Source organism: Magnolia sinica, chromosome 16 (assembly GCF_029962835.1).
Source record: "Magnolia sinica isolate HGM2019 chromosome 16, MsV1, whole genome shotgun sequence".
Classification (NCBI taxonomy): Eukaryota; Viridiplantae; Streptophyta; class Magnoliopsida; order Magnoliales; family Magnoliaceae; genus Magnolia; species Magnolia sinica.
In genome coordinates this window covers 41,756,789-41,776,557 of record NC_080588.1, presented here as the reverse complement: position 1 = coordinate 41,776,557, position 19,769 = coordinate 41,756,789, and the positions used below count along the sequence as shown (strand labels likewise).

At 42.7% G+C, this 19,769-nt stretch overlaps 1 protein-coding gene across 3 annotated transcripts in view; it reads left to right on the top strand.

Annotated features, from left to right (window-relative positions):
- LOC131229725 (polyadenylate-binding protein 2-like) overlaps window positions 1-19,356 on the top strand; it is a 48,495-nt gene extending 29,139 nt beyond the window's left edge. For all 3 annotated transcript variants that reach the window (XM_058225721.1, XM_058225720.1, XM_058225722.1), the window contains 3 exons: window positions 17,416-17,595; window positions 17,802-18,011; window positions 18,861-19,356. In XM_058225721.1, the coding sequence (XP_058081704.1) occupies window positions 17,416-17,595; window positions 17,802-18,011; window positions 18,861-19,121 (651 nt within the window). In that variant the 3' untranslated portion in view covers window positions 19,122-19,356. The remainder of the gene's footprint in view (window positions 1-17,415; window positions 17,596-17,801; window positions 18,012-18,860) is intronic.
- The last annotated feature ends 413 nt before the right edge of the window (window positions 19,357-19,769 follow it).

Here is a 19,769-nt window from a genome sequence, read left to right as displayed (position 1 = left end):
GAAAAGTCAGGTTAGCAAAGAGGGCGAGCGCATCAATCTCATCTCCGATTCGTCGATTGAAGCTGTACAGGCGATCTTGAGTTAGAGAGTCGAGTTTGAAGTGAGTCCCCATTTTCCCATTGGAGAGGTACTTAGTAGCGAAATATAATATGAGCACCATGGCCTTTTCTTTTCCTTTTGAAATCTCAGGCCAGCATTTTCTTGACAAATTTTTCTACAATGCACCTACATACCCCATCCTCTTCCACTTGAATTCCCCTCTCATCGTCATCACCAAGTGGAGCAAGGGCCTTTATATTTGGGGTAGCAGAGGGCTGTAAATAGCACTCCAATTCTATTTCTTCGCTACACCCATTCGTATTTATTCCGATCAATTCGAAATAATCTAGTGTCAACTGCTCTAATTCATAGGTTTTTTATTGCCCGGGAAGCTACCTTGACCATCTTCCGAAGTTCTAAATAATCTACTGATCAAATGCTGTAGGAGCGGACTGCTCTACATTCAGCCATGCCACAGTGACCCCCAAAGCGCTACGGACGGGACGAAATCAGGCAGCCCATTGCTGGCTCTGAATAACCAGCAAGTTCTCATACAAGGTTTTTGAACACGCTGAGAGGTGGCACTGCACAATGTAAAGCCTTCTCATACTAATTGAATGCTCTAATAATGAAATCAGAAGGGATAAGACTTAAGGGCAACATAGGGAAATCATTCCATAGGGTATTCCCTTGTCGGCCCCCGGGAAAACGTTTGCAGACGTGACCATGAATCGAACCAGGTTGAAACATTCAGCTGTCGACGGACAAACTTTGTCGGAACGTTGACCGCAAATGGCTACAGCAAGCTTTCCCCCTTCGTTTGTTGTAGGTCGCACCTCACTGCAGGCACTGAATGAATGAGTGGAGATCTTCCTTGAATTGTTTCCACATTAAACTCACTATCTCTTAGTAGGGTAAAAGCTTTACATCCGCCAGTTTTATATTCATTTGACGATTTGCTTAATTACCAACTCTGAATCTCCGATTCCAATTGGATAATCTGGCTTGCTTTCGCACCCTAGCGTCGGTAGGGACCCAGAGAGTTGCCTTCGCTTTTGGCATTCCTTCGTAGATCTCCGGATTTCACCCCTACACACGAAATTCCACTCTCCTCTGTCTCACTTAAGTGAATTGGTTTCGAGAGCATTCCGCCACTTTTTGGCTACTTTCACACTTTTTGCAAGCATTTTCGGGCGGGTTTTGTTCCTCTTCTTTTCGTTTTCTGTTCTCGTTTCTTTCCAATTATGTTGTGCTTTCGACGAGGTTTGGAGATTTTTAGATGGAAATCTGTATTATCCCGCGGATTTTTCCATTAACTGAAAGGCTAGTATTGTGATTGCCACTTTTTTTCTCTTCTTTCTTTTTTATTTAGGTTTTTTTTTTTTTTCCATGTGGGATTAAGATGAGACTATAGCGTCTTCCTCTCATCAGGAAAAAGATCATGAAAGTCTTGTTACCGTTATCTTTTTGTATATGTCGTGTATAACATCGCTTGTTTGATGGTACATTTCAAATTCATATTCTTATCGAAGAGAAGGAACGAGAAAAACCGAAATCTTCCTATAGGGGCGAGCCCTTAAAGCTGAAGGGGGCTCGTTCTTCCATTTTTAGATCTTTAGATTTGTAGAACTTCTTGGAGAAATCAGTAGAAATGAGTAAGATTCGTTAGATCATGATAGAGTCCCCGTCAGCCCTTGAAACAAAAAATTAACCAATTAGAGGATCAGTTGAAGATACATGGTGTTGAAGTATTCCCTACTAGGTTTGAGGACCTTTGTCCTTTTCCTGATGCCCGATTGCCAGAGAAATTCAAGATGCCAGATCTTTAAAAATATGATGGCACAGAAAAGAGTGTATCTCACTTTGTACGGATTATAGCAAATTATATGCCTTATGCATCGTTTTAGTAAGTAAGGAATATGGTACAACGGTTTGCCTGACGCCCTACAGGTTAGTGGAATTGTTATGTTCTAAATTCCGAAAAAAGTAGTCACTTATTCGGTACCGGTGCGGGAACTGCTATAAAAACTCTTCTTAGAGGATTCCATCCACGCACTTTATCAAACAAAGTTTGTGGCTGACTGAGTACACCTACACCCTACACGCACACTCACTATATCTGTATACGTATACGTTGATAGCCTTTCTGCCCTTCACGTTAGTAAGCCCCCCTCTCTACTACATACAGTTGTTTCAGGCCGAACAATAGCCGGTGAAAGACCAAGAAAAAAAAACAAAAAAGAATTTCAGTGAACTATTGAAGCTATCAGTGTGATTGATCAGACAAGTACCAAGGGCTTTTTGTAGCCTTATTTCATTTCTGAATTTGCTTGCGAAAAGTCCTTGCATTAGTATGAGTTCGTTGACCGCGTAAGGGCGATCCATCTTGATGACGTATGTTGTGTCCAAGAAGCCATCTATGAAGCCAAACAAGGGAAAAGAAGACGGATGATCGTCAAACTGGACATGGACAGTGCATATGACAGGCTAAATTGGAGATTCATCTTTCAAAGAATCTTTCTTTTATAATAGCCCTGCATTTCAAAGTTCGAGGAATGGGGTTTCCCAAATGTCCGATCTTTGCTGCGGCACAGGAACTGTTTTTGAATCATTTCTTTTGATGATGGAATTGATTTTCATCATCTGTTGAGTTTGCCAACTCAAGGGCAGAAACATTCTTCGGCACTTATGCATGATTGAAAGAGCCAAAATCAATGAAAAGAAGAGCAGAATTTTGCCCCCCCCCCCTAATGTCGATTCAGATTATTCCAAGGCTTTATTACTTGTTTGTCGCACAAAAAAACTTTTACTGCCGCCCATATCCCTTTTTCTTCCAAATATTTCTACGAATACACTTTTTTGATATATATAAAAGAGAGAGAGAGAGAGAGAGAGAGAGAGAGAGAGAGAGAGAGAGAGCTGAAATTTATTAGAAGCTAACAAAAGAATACAATCCAACTCTATAGCTTAAACAAGGAGTAGAGATTTGACAGAACTTATTGCCTTTACATAAGAAGCCCAACCTAAAACACTAAGCTTGACTCTATAGATGATTTTCTCCATCAAGGATCCCCTATTTTGAAAACACTGGCTATTCCAATCACCTCAAACAACAAAAAAATAGTCATAATAATTATTTTTTACAACTTTCCTAGCTTTCCCCACCCCCCCTCATCTAGGCGCATTGAAGATTATCAACAAACCTCAGCATCACCCATGCTATATGAAGTAAGGTGAAGAAACGCTCCCACACTAGCTGCACGTAAGGACAATATGAATGAACAAGTGATTAATTGGCTTCGTATCTCCTATACATGTTATATAGATGTTTGGAAGACGTAAGGGATCCCCTTTGCAAATTGTAAATAGTTAGCACTCTTTCTTTTTCCACTAACCACGCAAAGGCCACAACCCTAGGGGGAGCTTCGTAAGACCGAAGACAAAAAGGAAATTGAAAAGCAGAAGTGTAAGGCGACTTGCTAATTAGTTTGAAGAACAATCAGACCGAAGGAACAACATTCTTCAACCGGTCCAATAAATCCTCTTGCTCCTTTATCTCTTATCCATCAGATTTCTTCGGCAAGAGGGAGACCACACCACAAAGCCATTGCTAACGGAGAAACAACAATTCGTAGTGATACTCCCATCTAGAACAAGACAAGCCAAGCCACCCTACGAAATCTTCCCGAAGCTCTCTGCACCAAACATCAAAGTAGAATTGGATGTAGTATCTGACACCAAGTGAGATAACCCTCTACGAAACAAATGGTTTGTCGGCGCCATCGCTTTCCACAGACTGGCAACTCGATAGAGGAACTCTTCACTCCCCATCCTCCCAATTGAGAACCATATTTCCTTTCAAACAACTCCCTCCATACTCTCTCCTTTTCGGATCCATATTTCCACAAGCATTTTGGCATTTGAAGAGTGATATTAAGTACACCAGCATAGTAGACAAAGTAGATTTGATGAGAGTTAATTAACAAATAATGACATTTCTAGCTTGCCAGTTTCCTTTCGATTCTCTCAATAACCTTATACCACATGTTTTTTTGGTTTCCAAATGCATAAAGGCACCCCAAAGATACGAGAAGGGGAAATCCCTTTCGTTGCATGCGGACACAATAGCCAATCGTGCTAACTCCTTATCTAAGCAGATTCCCATCATTTCACTCATGAACAATAATGCTTAAACTTAACACTGCTTCAAAACAGACCACAATTTTCCTTAGGCTATCCACTGAGGTCCCATCTACATTACAAAACAGAAGGGTATCATTGGCATAATTCTAACATCTGATACTCTAAAGCCATTGATTAATCCGGTCTCCTCCCCTTTATCCATCATCTTGGTAAATGTCTACCCGACCACTACATAGAGGTATTGAGATAAAGGATCACCCTGCCTAATACCCCTAGATGCCTTAAAGAAACATTTTAGCGAGCCATTAACCAATATAAAGAAGACATCAAATTGCATACAAGATTGCACCCATCCTCTCCATTTTTGACGATAACCCAGTCTCCCAAGACTGCACACAAGATCACATCCATCCTTCTATCTATGACCATAACCTTGTCTCCCAAGCAAGTAGTCTAGAAATTCCCAGTCTACATGATTATATGCCTTTATGCCTTTTTGATGTCAAGCTTGTAAACTAGCCCTTGCTTCCCTTCCTTATGTTTGGAATCAATGCATTCATTCTCAATGAGGACACTATCTAGAATTTGTTTGCCCTCCATAAAAGCCCCCTGGCTATCGGAGATAATCTTAGGAAGCACTCGAAAATTCAAAGGAAAAACCTTGGATAATGTTTTATATGGCCCCCAATGAGACTTATGGGCCTAAAGTCTTTTAATGTTTTTGCCCTTTTATTTTTGGAATAAGAGATAAATAGCTTCGTTCGAAGAATTTTGATATGAACGCCACCACATGCCTTTTTAACTGATTCCCATTTTTTTTTTTTTTTTTTGAAAAAACATAATCGGGAATTCTTCTAGGCCTGGGGCCTTATCTCCACACATCATATCAAGTGCTTCCTTAACTTACTCTTTAGATGTCATATTTTCAAAGTATATTGCAGCTGTAATAGACAATTGATGAAAATCTAGATTATCTAGTCGCGGCCCCTTCCATTGTTCGCAGGATAATAACTTATAGAAATGAATCATCGAGTAATAAATCTCCCCATTTTCTGTTGTCTTTTCCCCCTCCGCTGCAAGCTGCTAATTCTGTTGCTTCCATTGTTGTCAAATCGCATATGTGAGTGCATGCACATATGTGAGTGTGTGTGACCGCATATGCTTATGCCCTTATGCGATCACACAATTGCATATGTTTTTTCTTTTCTTTGAAAAATTTTAAAAAAATACAAAATATAGGAAAAAAATTTGTAAAAATATTAGGAGAAACTTCCACAAGTGATTAGAAAACTTATTTTACTTATTTCAGGTTCGTTTGAGAGAAATAAAATTAACTAAACAATAAAGTACATCAACAATCTATTTAACAAAACAATCAACAAGATATTTAATGTACAAATACAAGAAAGCGTTCTAGAGCTGAAATGTTGTCCAGTTCTTTTTTTTAGAACCATTTTTTCCAACATAACAAGAAAGCCAACCATATGCGTTACTTTTGCCTCTGTCGGATCAGCAGAATCGAAGAATGCGGTTAGGTCAAGAATGTAGGCAACCAAAGACAATGGAGCAGGGTGTCCCATATTGGTTACGTATCGGCCGTAACGGCCAATACATATTGGTAACGGTGGTACCCGTCACGCGATTCGGGGCTATATCGGCTGTTCCCCTTTTTTGTACCCGTATCGGCCGATATGGGCCCGTTACGGGTAAAAGGGTCTGGGTCTAAAATTTGGACCCAAACCCATTTAGTAAATGGGCAGGTCTGGTTTTGGCTAAACCCGTCCCAAATCTGACCATTTACAGCCCTACTCACGTTCTTCTTCGTCTTCTTCTTCTTCTTCTTCTTCTTCTTCTCTCTCTCTCTCTCTCTCTCTCTCTCTCTCTCTCTCTCTCCTTTCCCTCCTTTTTCATTTCCGGCATCGAAAACGGAATGGACCGCGTGGCTGAGCTGCGGGCCCTGCTGCGGCTTCGGCCGCAGCTTCTTCTTCTTCTTCTTCTCTCTCTCTCTCTCTCTCTCTCTCTCTCTCTCCCTTTCCTCTTTTCTTTTTCGGTTTCCCTCTCTTCTTTTTCATTTCTAGCGTCGAAATCGGAATGCACTTATTATTATTATTATTATTTTGTGTTTTGCGGTGCACGCTGAACAGTGCACTTGCACTGTTTTGTTACACGGTCCGCTGTAATGTTTATTTTCCATCTAACCTGTTAATTAGGTTACACTGACGTGGATGAAGGGAAAGCACACATGTCAGCTTGATCTAAAACTTTTGTAGCCCCCAATAAAATTTTAATGGTGGACGTTTAATTATTGTTGTTTCTTATGTTGCAGTCCACCTGAGCGTTGGATCTGCCTCATTTTTGGGCTCATGCCCTAAAATTATTTGGCAAAATGGATGGACGGTGTGGATATAACACATTCATCACGGTGGGGCCCAAAAAACTTTGACACTCGTGTGCTACACTTCACAATCCGAGTCCCGCCTAATTCGGGCCCTTAAAAAATGGTACACAAGACATGTGTTAACTTAAAATTTACCAATTAAATTATGAACTATAGATACTAACTCACAATGCCAAAATCAAATTGTTTGAATAGTTATAATTGTTAATTTGTGGACGCTTATTTTTTAAAATAGGGCCTTTTGATTTTTTTGATGATTCACTAACCAATAAATGTCCACCAATTTATAAGTGGGATAATGCCAATAAATTGCATGAATTTGAGGCTGATTTGGGGCATGGATTAGTCCTCCAAGTCAGCCCCAAATTGGCAACGCCATCTACCTAAATTTAATTTCATTTTTTAAAAAAACTATTGGGAGAAACGATATCAAATTGTTTAGTATATAAATTATATATTTAGAAAATTAAATATATGAATTTTGTAGTCAAATTCAGGTTATCTGGTTCATAAATTCATCAGACAGTCCGATACAACTTCTCGCCAAAGAGTAGACCGTTACACCACCATAAACATGTTCCAATTTATAAATGAATGCATATTTGGAATGCTTAGAATATTTCGGATTTAATCCATATTTTTTCATATTTTTTTGGCCAAAAAAATAATTTTGCGCCGTTACGGGCTGTTACACCTCCGTATCGCCGTTATGCCCCTGTATCCGTATCGGTTTCGGAGCGCACCGTTATGCCAACCGATACCGATACGAGACACCTTGCAATGGAGATGACATTTGGTTGCTCCATCGTCTGATTCTCTGTCTAAACGTATAGCCACTATTCAGATCTTGTCGAACAGAGCCATCGAAGAAGAAGCTTCATGGAGAATTAAGTCCAGAGCGAGATGGATCGTTGAGGGTGACAAGAACACGAAATTCTTTCATAGCATGGCCAACTTGCATGCTCGTTCGAAGGCCATTCTCAACATTTTTGATAAGGGGAGAAGAATTGAAGACAAAAAGGAGATTGAATCGTTAGCCATTGCCCACTTCATCGACCTCCTCTCCGCTGAGAATTGGGTCAGACCTCGCTTGGATAACATCTCCTTTCGTTCTTTGGAGTTCGCCGAAGCTGAGAAACTGGAAGCTCAAATCTCTGAGGAGGTCAAAGCGGCAGTCGATGCTCTGGGTGGGGATAAGTTGCCAGGCCCAGACAGGTTCTCGATATGCTTCTTTCAGACTTTCTGGGAGCTTGTTTGAGTCGACCTCCTCTTCATTCAGGAGTTTCAAGATCGTGGGAGATTATCGAAGGGGCTTGGAGCGTTGTTTATCTCCCTCATCCCCAAGGTGGCAGGTGCTAGCTCCTTCCTCGAATTCTGACCCATCAGCCTGATAGGGGGTCCCTACAAAATTCTAGCTAAAGTCCTTACCTCTCGGCTTGCAATGGTTATCGGCAATCTCATTTCGCCTTCTTAAAATGCCTTCATAAAGGGTAGACAGATCACGGATGCTGCGATGATAGCAAATAAAGTCCTTCACTCCTGCCATAGGTCCAAATTAAAAGGCATTTTCTGCAAATTGGATGTAGCCAAGGCCTACGATCACGTTGCCTGGGACTTCCTTCTCTATATGCTAGGTTGGATGGGCTTTGGGGCTAAGTGGAGAATGTGGATCGCTGCCTGCATTGGCTCCGCTCACTTCTCCATTATCCTTAATGGATCCCCCAAAGGTTTTTTCAGAAGCTCGAGAGGCCTGCGCCAGGGTGACCCCTTTTCTCCTCTCCTTTTTCTGATTGTGGCAGCGGCGTTGTCTGCTATGCTAACCAGAGGCCAACAACAGGGGCTTCTTTGTGGAAGTAAGATGCCTGCTCTTCCCAACCCGATCACTCACATCCAATTTGTGGACGGCACTCTGATATTTTCGGAAGAGTCGGTGAAATGTATCGACAATCTCCTTATTTCCCTAAGCTGCTTTGAAGCGGTCTCCGGCCTCAGGATCAACATGTCCAAATCTAAGATAATGGGTATCAACGTTCCCTCTCCCTCCCTTTAGACCTATGCAGACACTCTTGGCTGTCAGGTCGCCACCTTCCCAACGTACTTCGTTGGCCTTCCTCTCTCTGTGGGGCGGCCGCCGAAAACCATGTGGGAAAAGATCATCAGCAAGTTTTAAAAGCTTCTCGCTACCTGGAAATGCCGCTATTTATCCATGGGTGGTCGTCTCACTCTTATCAAAGCTGCTCTGTCTAGCCTACCCCTCTATTTCATGTCTCTATTCAGGTGTCCAGGTTAGGTGCTTAAGGCCATTGATAAAATCAGAAGAGATTTTCTGTGGTTTGGTAAAGAAAATCAGAGGAAGTTTCACTTGCTGGATTGGAATGACGTGTGCAAGGTCTTCAAGGAAGGTGGGGCCAATGTGAAAAATCTGAAATCGATGAATTCCGCGTTGCTTGGGAAGTGGGTCTGGAGATTCGCTACTGAGAAGGAGGCTCTGTGGGCGATGATAGTCAAAGGTAAGTATGGCTCATCTCAAGGGGACTGGTGGCCTAAAGACGCCCCGCTTTACAACGTTTCCCATATCTAGGAAGGTGTTATCAAAGAGAAATTCTCTATCATCCAGCATACTACGTTTGAGTTGGGTGGTGGATCTTCTATTCGTCTTTGGGAAGATCGCAGGCTCGGGGATCAGCCCCTCAAATTTCAATTTCTGCAAATATATCGGCTGTCCCCTTCAAAAGACTCCCTTATTATTAACTGCTACTCTATCTCCTTTGGTTACATTGTGCGGGACATCAGAACCTTCAGAAACCTTAACGATAGCGAGGCTTCGGAGTTTGCAGCTCTCATGGAGTGCCTAATTCGTTCGGCTCCCCTCTGTAATCAGCACGATAGCCTTCTCTGGCAGTTGGAGAAGTCAGGTCATTTCTCTGTCAAATTGCTGTACGCTGCCTCTAGCCCTGCGAATCATCACGTTCAAGAAGCGTCCCCTTTCATCTGGAAGTATCCGGCCCCTCCTAAGTCTATCTGTTTCGCTTGGCTAGCTGGCCGTAACAGAATTCTCACTGTTGATAATCTCCTCAAGAGAGGAATGCAAATAGTTAACATTTGCCTTTGCTGCATGCGTCACGTAGAATCGGTCGATCACCTGCTTGTTCATTGCCCCTTCATGTCTACTATTTTGAATGACTTTTGTCAGCATTTTTCTATTTCCTGGTGTATTCCTGACTCGGCGGGAGGCTTGCTTTCTACTTGGAATGGGCAGAAAGTTGGGAAGGTCCAATCCATGATTTGGCGTTTGTCAATTATCGCTATCTGGTGGGCTGTTTGGGAGGAAAGAAACGATCGCTGTTTCAACAATGTTTCCTCCTCCGCCTTGGTGGTTGGAACGAGGGCTAAAAAGTTGGTGATCGAATGTGCTTGTAATGTTAAGGAATTAAGGGTTTTTGATTTGTCTTTCCTAGGTTGTTAGGGGTGGTCTGCCATCTCGGCAGCGTTGCCCTTTTCCCTGTTTTTGCTTTTTCTCTTTTTCTTTCTTTTCTCCTCCCGCTGTTTTCTCCTTATCTCTTTTATTGAAGTTGCTGTTGCTTTTTTTTTTTTTTTTAAAGTCCATGATTTTATTTCTAATTAGGGATGTACACAAGCCAAGCTAGCTCAAAAAGCTCGCTTGGCTTGGCTCGATCTACCTCGACTTGATTCGAACAATGACTCGAGGCAAGCCAAGCTTCATATGACCTAGCTCGTTTTGCTCGTTTTGAAAACATGCCAAGTTCGAACATATTAGAGCTTGAATTGACTTGACTCGAACTCGGCTCGGCTCGAAGCTTGAGCTCGACTCGACTCGAATATATATTATATTATATTATATTATATATATTATATTTAAAAATTAAAACTTAAAACCATATCATACCCGTCCGTCCCTTTCTTACCCTTTCCCTTTCTTACCTAACTTGCCGCGCTTGAGCTCCTCTCTGATGCAGGACAATTAACCACTTGCTCTAAAAGCTCGAATTGTTAGAGTATGGCGAATTAATCCTTTTATCTCATAGCCCAGACCCCACATCTCATGGGTTAGGACCTCGGCCAAATCCCCCTCGTGGGCCTCAAATCACATGGGTACCGCCTCACATGGGCCACCAACCTCGAGTGTGTATCCGCATCCCACAGGCTACCCCACTCGAGCCCGGTGTGAAATGCACATTAATCACCCCCGGTGAGGAGTTTTGAACACAAGATTTCACCCGTTGGCCCCAAATCACATGGGTCACCCGCCCCGAGTGCGTCCTCGCATCCCACGGGCTACCCTACTCGAGCCCGGTGTGAAAATGCCCCTGTATTAATCATCCTCAATGAGGAGTCTCAAATACGAGACCTCCCGCTTTGATACCAATTTGATGCTGGACAATTAACCACTTGCTCTAAAAGCTCGAACTGATAGAGTATGACAAATTAATCCCTTTATCTCACAGCTCAGGCTCCACATCGCATGGGTTAGGACTTTGGCCGAACTCCCTTCGTGGGCCTCAAATCACATGGGTACCGCCTCACATGGGCCGCCCACCTTGAGTGTGTCCCCGCATCCCACAGGCTACCCCACTCGAGCCCAGTGTGAAATGCGCATTAATCACCCCCGGTGAGGAGTCTCGAACACGAGACTTCCCTCGTGGGCCTCAAATCACATGGGTCACCCACCTCGAGTGTGTCCCCGCATCCCACGGGCTACTCTTCTCGAGCCCGGTGTGAAATTGCCCTTGCATTACTCTCTCTCTCTCTCTCTCTCTCTCTCTCTCTCGGCCACTCGCCCAAGCCTGACTCGGTGTCTGCCTGACTTATCTCAGCCATACGGCTTGCACTCACCCGTGCTCTCCTCTCTCTCTCTCTCTCTCTCAACACAAACAATAAGGTACCCTTTATGGCTTTACCTAATATTATATATATACACATTTTAATTGAATATTTGATTTGGGGGTTGGGTCAATTAGGTTGGGTTGCTGGGTTGAGTCAGGTGTAGGTTGGGTCAGGTTGGGAGTAGACTCGACTCGAGGTAAGCTCGCCTCGACTCGATCCCTCGAGCTCAACTCGAGCTCGACTCGAAAGGTTTGGTAAACAAGCTAAGCTCCAATTGTAAGCTCGAGGCCGAGCTCGAACTCAAGGAGAGCACGAACGAGCCAAGCCAAGCTTAACCCACCTCGACTTGACTTGACTCGATGTGCAACCCTATTTCTAATCCTCTCCATTGTATCATAGATGTAACCCATTGGTGGCTTCTCATCTTCGTCCAGCAATTGCAACACAGTCAAGGGTTCTGACGCTTTTAGGGCTTATAACACTTGTGTCAAAAAAGATTGCAAAAAGATGGTGTGTTGGACTAGTTTCCCTTCAGACTTCTTTGACCAAGGCCCATTAGTCCAATCGATCGACACTATAAAGCTGCTAAGTTCAAATTTAATGTTAAGAAGGTTGTGGCAAAATGGGTGACAACTGGATGTGGTAAGTTAGACCCAATGTATTTTCTCATATGATGGAGAAATGACATGTTTGTACATAAAGACTGTGATTCTTCTAGCTCTTACAATCACTTTTAAGTACAACCTACTGATGTCTTCTAGCATAAAATCTACACAAGTAAGAAAGCAATCTTCATAATGACGCATCTTCATAAGAAAGCAATCGACGACTATATGAGAGGTTGGACAACGTGTCCCTCTCCTAGTTCCTCAACTACACTATCTAATAGCTTAAACAAATAATAAGCCATATGTGGATGACCCGATTTGTCCACGAGCTTCAAGAACATTGTCCTAGTTGGACAATTTACTAGAAAGTTTATTAGTCTGATCGGATTTATTGGTCCATCAGTCGACTATGTGAGTATAACCATAGGTTTTCCACTATTCTTTATAGTCTACTATGAAACTTTATGTATAATCAGCCTCTGTTTCGAGGTATGTCTCTCGCACTTCATGATATGAAGGAGGCGTAAGCTAAGTCCAAATTGACCTATTGTCTCAATCGTAACTTTGAAACTTTTCAACTTAATAGTGTTGAACGCAACGCTGGCTTGGTAGAACCACTTAGTGATATATTGAATTGTTGTTTTCCCATCTTTTTGCTTGTATTGGTTTTATAATGTAGTTTGAGCCAGTCTTTTGCCCCGACCCCTTTGGTCGATCACATCATCGAGGTGTGGTTTACATCACCTATCCATGGGCCCTTGCCCACGAACTCTTTTAAAATTGTGTTCACACTATGTGAGTCTTTTTGATAGCTAGGTGTTGCGTTGGATATAAATTCCACATCAAGCACATCTCTCTATTCTCATATAAATTCCTCTCGAAGTACGACACTATCGTGTCCTTTGGTCGATCACATCATCGAGGTGTGGTTTACATCACCTATCCATGGGCCCTTGCCCACGAGCTCCTTTCAAAGTTGGTGGTCACACCATGCGAGTCTTTTTGATAGCTAGGTGTTGCTTTGGATATAAATTCCACATCAAGCACATCTCTCTATTCTCATATAAATTCCTCTCGAAGTACGACACTCTCGTGTTCTTTTGTTGATTTTTTGTCCATGTACTTCATGATTACTCTTTATATCTGGAGTAATATTGGGACATTCTCTTGCATTTGATTCCGATGTATGTGCAAGGTGTTGCTTCTGCTGTGTCATGCCACCGACACTTACAAAATCACCCAACTCACACGATGTGAGTATTTTTGGTAGCACTTTGATAGTGCTCGTATTTCCAACCCGGGTCATGCGACTTGGGTTTCAAAGAGTGGGAAGAAGAAATGATGCTTTTACACTTGTAAGTAGGAGAGAGAGAGAGAGAGAGAGAGAGAGAGAGAGAGAGAGAGAGAGAGAGTTGCCAATCTTCGTTCTTCTCTTGAGTCTTGAATTTTGCAGTTTGTAGCCTACACTTGTAGATTCTTGAATCTTGTAGCTTATAGCCATGTACATTGTAGTTTTGTTTGCTTTTTACACATGTAGAGGCAAGATATTAGACTATGATTATCTACTAAATGAATGAGAATAATAAATGAAAGTATGGGTGGAATGAGGATGTATGATTGTATGTACTAGAGAATGTAGAGACTGGAATCTTGATCTTAGAAACCTTGTATGCTCTTGACAGAAGAATTGTTGTCTTCTTAGGAGCTTGTAGACTTATAGAATGGAGAGAGAGAGAGAGAGAGAGAGAGAGAGAGAGAGAGAGAGAGAGAAGAATAGTGAAAATGGGGGGATTTGGGTCACATTTATAGGCCAAAAAAAGTCCCAACGATCAGATTTCTGACCGTTGTGGCAATATGTAATTGCATATGCTGTATGCGATCGCATAATGTGTGAAAATCGCATATGTGATTTCTTCACACATATGAGCGTATGCGATCGCAGTTGACAACAATGGTTGCCCCCATGCCCCTGAGCTAGCTATGTTATGAAAGAAACAAGTACTATTATCCCCTTCTTTGAGCCACAATACTCTTGATCTTTGCCTCTACTTAATTTCCTCCTCTTTAATACGGTTAGAGTATTTAACGGTTAAGGAAGTTCCCCTTTCTTGCTCTTCGACCGCCAATTGACCGGCTCTCTTTTCAATATTGAACTCCTTAATCTCCTTCAGTAATATGTTGAACTCTGCCTGCTGAACCCCGAGAACTTTTTTTTTTTCCAAATTTGTCCCTTTTCTTTCAACAACTTTTGGCTTAATCTAAATTTAGCAAAACCTTTGACCATGAAATAAGACCATCGATCAACAAACCAACTTCTCAAACCTGACAATCTCCATCAAGGCTAGTTCAAACTTGAAAGGTTTTGGACCCCAATCCTCATCCACCGCCTCTAATAAAATGGAAGGATGATAAAAAATAGGTATTGGCAATCCCCACTGACACACAAGCGAGAATTTTTCAACCAACTTCAGGCTTAGGGATGCGTACAAAAGTTCCGGTACACCTACATTTCCTTCATCCCCACCTCACTAACTCCCTCTATACCAACTCCATCGATGCTGATGTGATTTTTACACGTGCCCTCGCTTTTTGATACTCCATTGGAGATCTAAAGCTGTGCTCCATCTTCTGTCCTCCGCTTGGGAGAGACTCTACTTGTCGGGTCTCCAACTTCCGTACTGTGCCATGTCTCCCCTCATCGAGGCTAATTTCCCCAACATATCTCCTTTTTCACCCTCAAATCAACAGTTTCTTCCTCAATTGCAACCCTAACAGAGGCTGTCCGCTATCACGCTTCTCCTTTTTATCCATAATTGAGCTATTCCAATTTCTGCCCCATCTTTCTTGCAGTGCCAATCGCTACCGCTTCACCCAAGCACGAGCCTATAGATAAAAACACCTCTTGAAACCATAGCTTGAGAGGGACTCCCTATATAAAAAACCATACCTCCCACTTGTAGAAAGATTTTTGTCCATCTTTTAATTTGTGTTATGGGTCTGTTGGGAAAAAATACTGCCACCACCAATGCATGGTCGATATTTTCCCTTTGCTTCACAAATGTCCAGACGTCATTCAATTCAATTAGGTTGATGTCTTCCTTTGCCAGACCACATCAATCTTCTAACCATCCCTTTATTTGCATCATGATAGCGCCTTTAGAGGTCTCAGCCACCACCGATTGTTGAATGGAGTTCCATGCGTTCTCCACTGCCTCTGGTCTGATGCAGACCACTTGAGTATCTCCACAACCCTCTCCCCATATCCATTTCATCGCATCTGTTTCCTCCTTATTTGTTTCGTTCTCCTTCTCTACTCTTTTCTCCTCTTACGGCTTTTGTTGATAACACTCCCCTACTCCTGCATCCTTGAAAGGATTTTGAACCAACCCCTCTACCCTTACCCGTCCCTCCTTTCTCTTTCCTTCGAACACCCACCCACTCAGCCACACACACCACCCCACCTTCACCCTTTTGCCCTCCTTCCTCCTCTCATCTTCCCATCTTCATCTCCCCTTCCCTATTTTTCACCTTAGGGCCAAATCGAGCCCTCTAGACCTGCAACATAATGCCGCCTTCATCACCTCCTCTGAGCTGTTTTGCACAAAGGCAAACCCTTGATAGGATTTGGACTTCCACTCGTGAGGTATAATCACCTCCATTACCTTCCTTGTCTGTTCAAAAGCTCTATAGACGTTAATCGGCAACCATCCTCCGGAAAAAAGACCAACCACAAATAGAGTTGGTAGCTTTGAGAACTCCTTTGCCAAACCTATCTCCATCCCCTAATTCCGTTTTTTTGACTTCTGTGCATTCTTTCCCCCCACCTCCTCTTGATGGCACTCCCTCACCATCTTCTCCCTCCTCTCCCCTTCCCCCTGGTGTGTCTCCACTCCCCCTTCCCTCTGTTCTTGTTGCTCTGAGACTACTTGAGGATTCATCTCCTCAATTCCCCTTGCTGTTATCCCCCCTTTTTCTCCCTTTCAAACCATGGACAGGAGAATATTAACCCACTATTTGATTACCTATATACATAATTGTTTATGCATATAGGAATTTTATCATTTTAATTTGCTTTTTTTTTTTTTACTTAACCTTGTTTAAATATAAGATACATGCATATGCACACACGCATGCACATGTAGCCTTTAAAAAAAAAAAAAAAAAAAAATCCTTTTATTCAATTGAAACCATATTAACCTGAAACTTCTCATTTCTTTTGTGTGTTTTTTTTTTAAACTACTATTTTTTTACCAGCTTTTTACTGTTCAAGACCCAATCAAAGATGAGCGTTTCCCATACCTTTTGCTTTTCCACAAGTCATTTTGGTAAAGATGGTTGTGTCGGAAGAGGAAGAGACGTCTAGGAGCACCCTATCTGTGGGGATTGCTTTTAGAAATACTTCATCTGAGCCACTTGATTCAGTTGGGAGTCTTAGTAGGAAGAGATTTGTTTGAGACAAATACCTCAAATGTGGGTGCTGAAGTGGCCTGAACAGTTGAAAGCATCCAAACACCAATAGAATGAGCTTCCCAAGAAGCCCAAGCTGAAAAATGATCTAATGCCTTCACTCAGCTCCTCTTTTAAATTCCTTTCTAAGTCCCCACTGAGACATCGTTGAATTCCTAGCATGGGGCCAAAATCAAGATTGTGCTCATCTTAATAAATTCACCTTCATACCTTATTTTGGAATGTGCTTGTTTCTGTCATTCTCAATACCCCAAGGAATGGCGAATACAAGAAGCTTTCGGAGGATATTGCTCCTGAGTTAAGCAGCCCACGGTTCCAACTCTTAACCATGGCACTGATGGAGCCTTGAATTACCTGAAGAACTCACAAATAGGGCATGGTGCTACACAATTGGCATTCAACATGAACACAGACACTGGGAGGCAGTATTACTCTCTCCAGATGAACCAACGTTACCCATGGCTATCCAACAAAATGTTGCAGCCCGTGGTGGGACCAACTTACCCTGCACTAGTGCATGAGGGCTGTAAGAGAGCACTGTTGAAGAGAACATGCTATCTGATGGTTGCTTCTGAGCAATAATGCTCTTTCTTTTTTGACAAGTATACTGAAGCTACATTTCGTGTGGAAGGAAAGAAAAAACTGCTATTCTAAGTTCTCTGTGAAATAAATCCCTATATACTCTCTCCGGGGAAAAATGAGTCATGTTGAACAAATCAGTTCCATAGTTTCTCTCTCTACCATGTGTTGTTTGATATTTGGTAGGTCATTCTTGAAGCTCGAATTTAGGTATGGTCACTTGGCCTTCTATTTAGGCATTTCTCTGGTTTTATTTTCAATTAGCAGGTGCATGCTGTGAGTGTTGACCTTCGGACACCTTACTAACTCTGTTTCTTCTGTTGATATACTTGACAGCCTGGGTTTGGCTACCAGCAACAACTCGTCCCTGGGATGAGGCCTGGAGGGGCCCCAATGCCAAACTTCTTTGTGCCATTGGTCCCACAAGGTCAGCAGGCACAGCGCCCTGGGGGAAGACGCGCAGGAGCAGGCCCAGTGCAGCAGACCCAGCAGCCTGTGCCACTGCTTCAGCAGCAGGTTGGTGATGTTCAATTCAATCCTTCCAACGTTTGGGGTTTATTTTCTTTGCAGTTACCTATTTGAATTGCAACTCATGACAGTTCATGATGATTTAGGCCCCAAATCAGGAATTGGTGGGAGTTGACACTCAAATGCAGGCCCTTATCAGTTTTTGTTATTTTGCCTCACAATAACAATTGTGTTGTTGTCTGATTGCCTGACAGATGCTTCCAAGGGGACGAGTCTACCACCGCTATCCACCTGGTGGGCGTAGCATGCCTGATGTTCCTCTGCCTGGTGTTGCTGGAAGCATGCTTCCTGTTCCATATGATATGAGTGGCATGCCGTTGCGAGATGCTGGAATTTCACAGCCCATTCCAATTGGAGCTTTGGCGTCTGCTCTGGCAAATGCAAATCCTGAACAGCAGAGGACGGTATGCTTTTGATTTTCAGCCATACATGCGTGAGAAATACTGAGTTGATCATTGAGGAGAGATTGAAGAGAATTCAATGCACGTGTTCCAATGTGGGTGGTGGATCCAGAGAAATCATGAGGTGGTAATCGCCATGAACATGCCCGATCCAAAATCAACGACCACTCATCAGGTGGGATCCATGCGTATTTTGTATATAGACTTTTGCGCTACACGTGGGACCAGCTTGATGCTGTGGTAGGCCATGATTTTGCTCGGATACATCTTAATGTACTGCAATCTGATACGTTGGGAGTCCAGCCATTGGAATTAGCTATTTTTAATGACCCAAACCATTTATGTTATAGGGCTTCCCATAGATGGGGGATTTTGCAAAAATCTCTGAGATTGAATATTTCAAATATTTGATTATAGGAAGTTTATGGTGATCATCCATTTTCTAAGCAAAAGAGTCAAATTTCAAATGGTTGAAATAATTGAATCTGAGATGTTTTATCAGTTGCGTAGCCACCATACAATCTGAGGCATGTAGTACAGACGGTTTGGATAATTGGAAGATGACCTAGATTCACAAGGTGATGTCACATTACAGTATGTTGGGATGCCAGAAGCCTTCTCTGGAAAGGCAGATTCCATCACATTGCAGCATTTTGGGATGCCACGAACCTACTCTGTAAAGGCCAGATTCCGTACTGGTGTTGACCTGGGGATTGGTCTGCCCTGGTTTCACCTCGCCTCACGACGTCTGTACAAGTGCATATGATTTTTAGGTGGACTGCAAGTTAAAAAGAATAATAGTCCTTGGTGCAACTGTTGAATCTTTTGACATTGTCTGTTGCATGTGCACAGATGCTGGGTGAAAGTCTCTATCCACTTGTGGATCAGCTGGAGCATGACATGGCAGCTAAGGTGACAGGCATGCTTCTGGAGATGGACCAGACTGAGGTGCTGCACCTGTTGGAGTCTCCGGATGCTTTGAAGGCGAAAGTGGCAGAAGCCATGGAGGTTTTGAGGAATGTTGCCCAGCAGCAGCAGCAACAGCAGCAGCAGGCTAGTGCCCCAACTGACCAACTATCGGCGCTTTCTCTGAATGACACGCTCGTTTCCTGAGGCAGGTTAGTTCTGTTTTCTTCATCCATCTGTGTGGGTTGAGGAGTTTTTATGCAGTAGACCTGTTTGGAGAATCATCATTGAATAAACACACATTTTTAGGAGTGGCATTGATTTGAGACATGGTAGGAGTGCGAGTTATTTGGTTGACTGGATTTTTGGTTGATGTACTGAATCGGATTCTTGAGACATTGATTTTTAAATTGTTGCTTTTAGGTCGTGGTTGTGACTACCATATTCTGCTCTATTTGCTTTGTTTTTGGTCATTCTTTTGCCATTATATTAGTCTTAATTGTTTTTTTCCCTATATGACTACCCATTGCCGCCGTTTGTGATTTTTTCTCTTAATGTTGCTTGTATGGTCCCGCGTTAGATGATCCGCATCTTCATCCAAAATTTGTATCCTTCAAAAGGATTGGTAAAAATCTACTACCGCCCATGGTCCAGATACACAACTAAGTAAGCATCTGTTGGATGGTCAGGATTTCCTGATGGTACTGCTGGCTGTTGCACAGCGAACTGAAAGCCTCATCAGTACCCCTCACATTTCCAATTGTTCAGTAGTGATGCTAGCGTGCCATTGTCTTTCTGGATCAACGGTGGGCACATCCACTGTAAAATGCTGGGATGGTTTTTACAATACCCTGT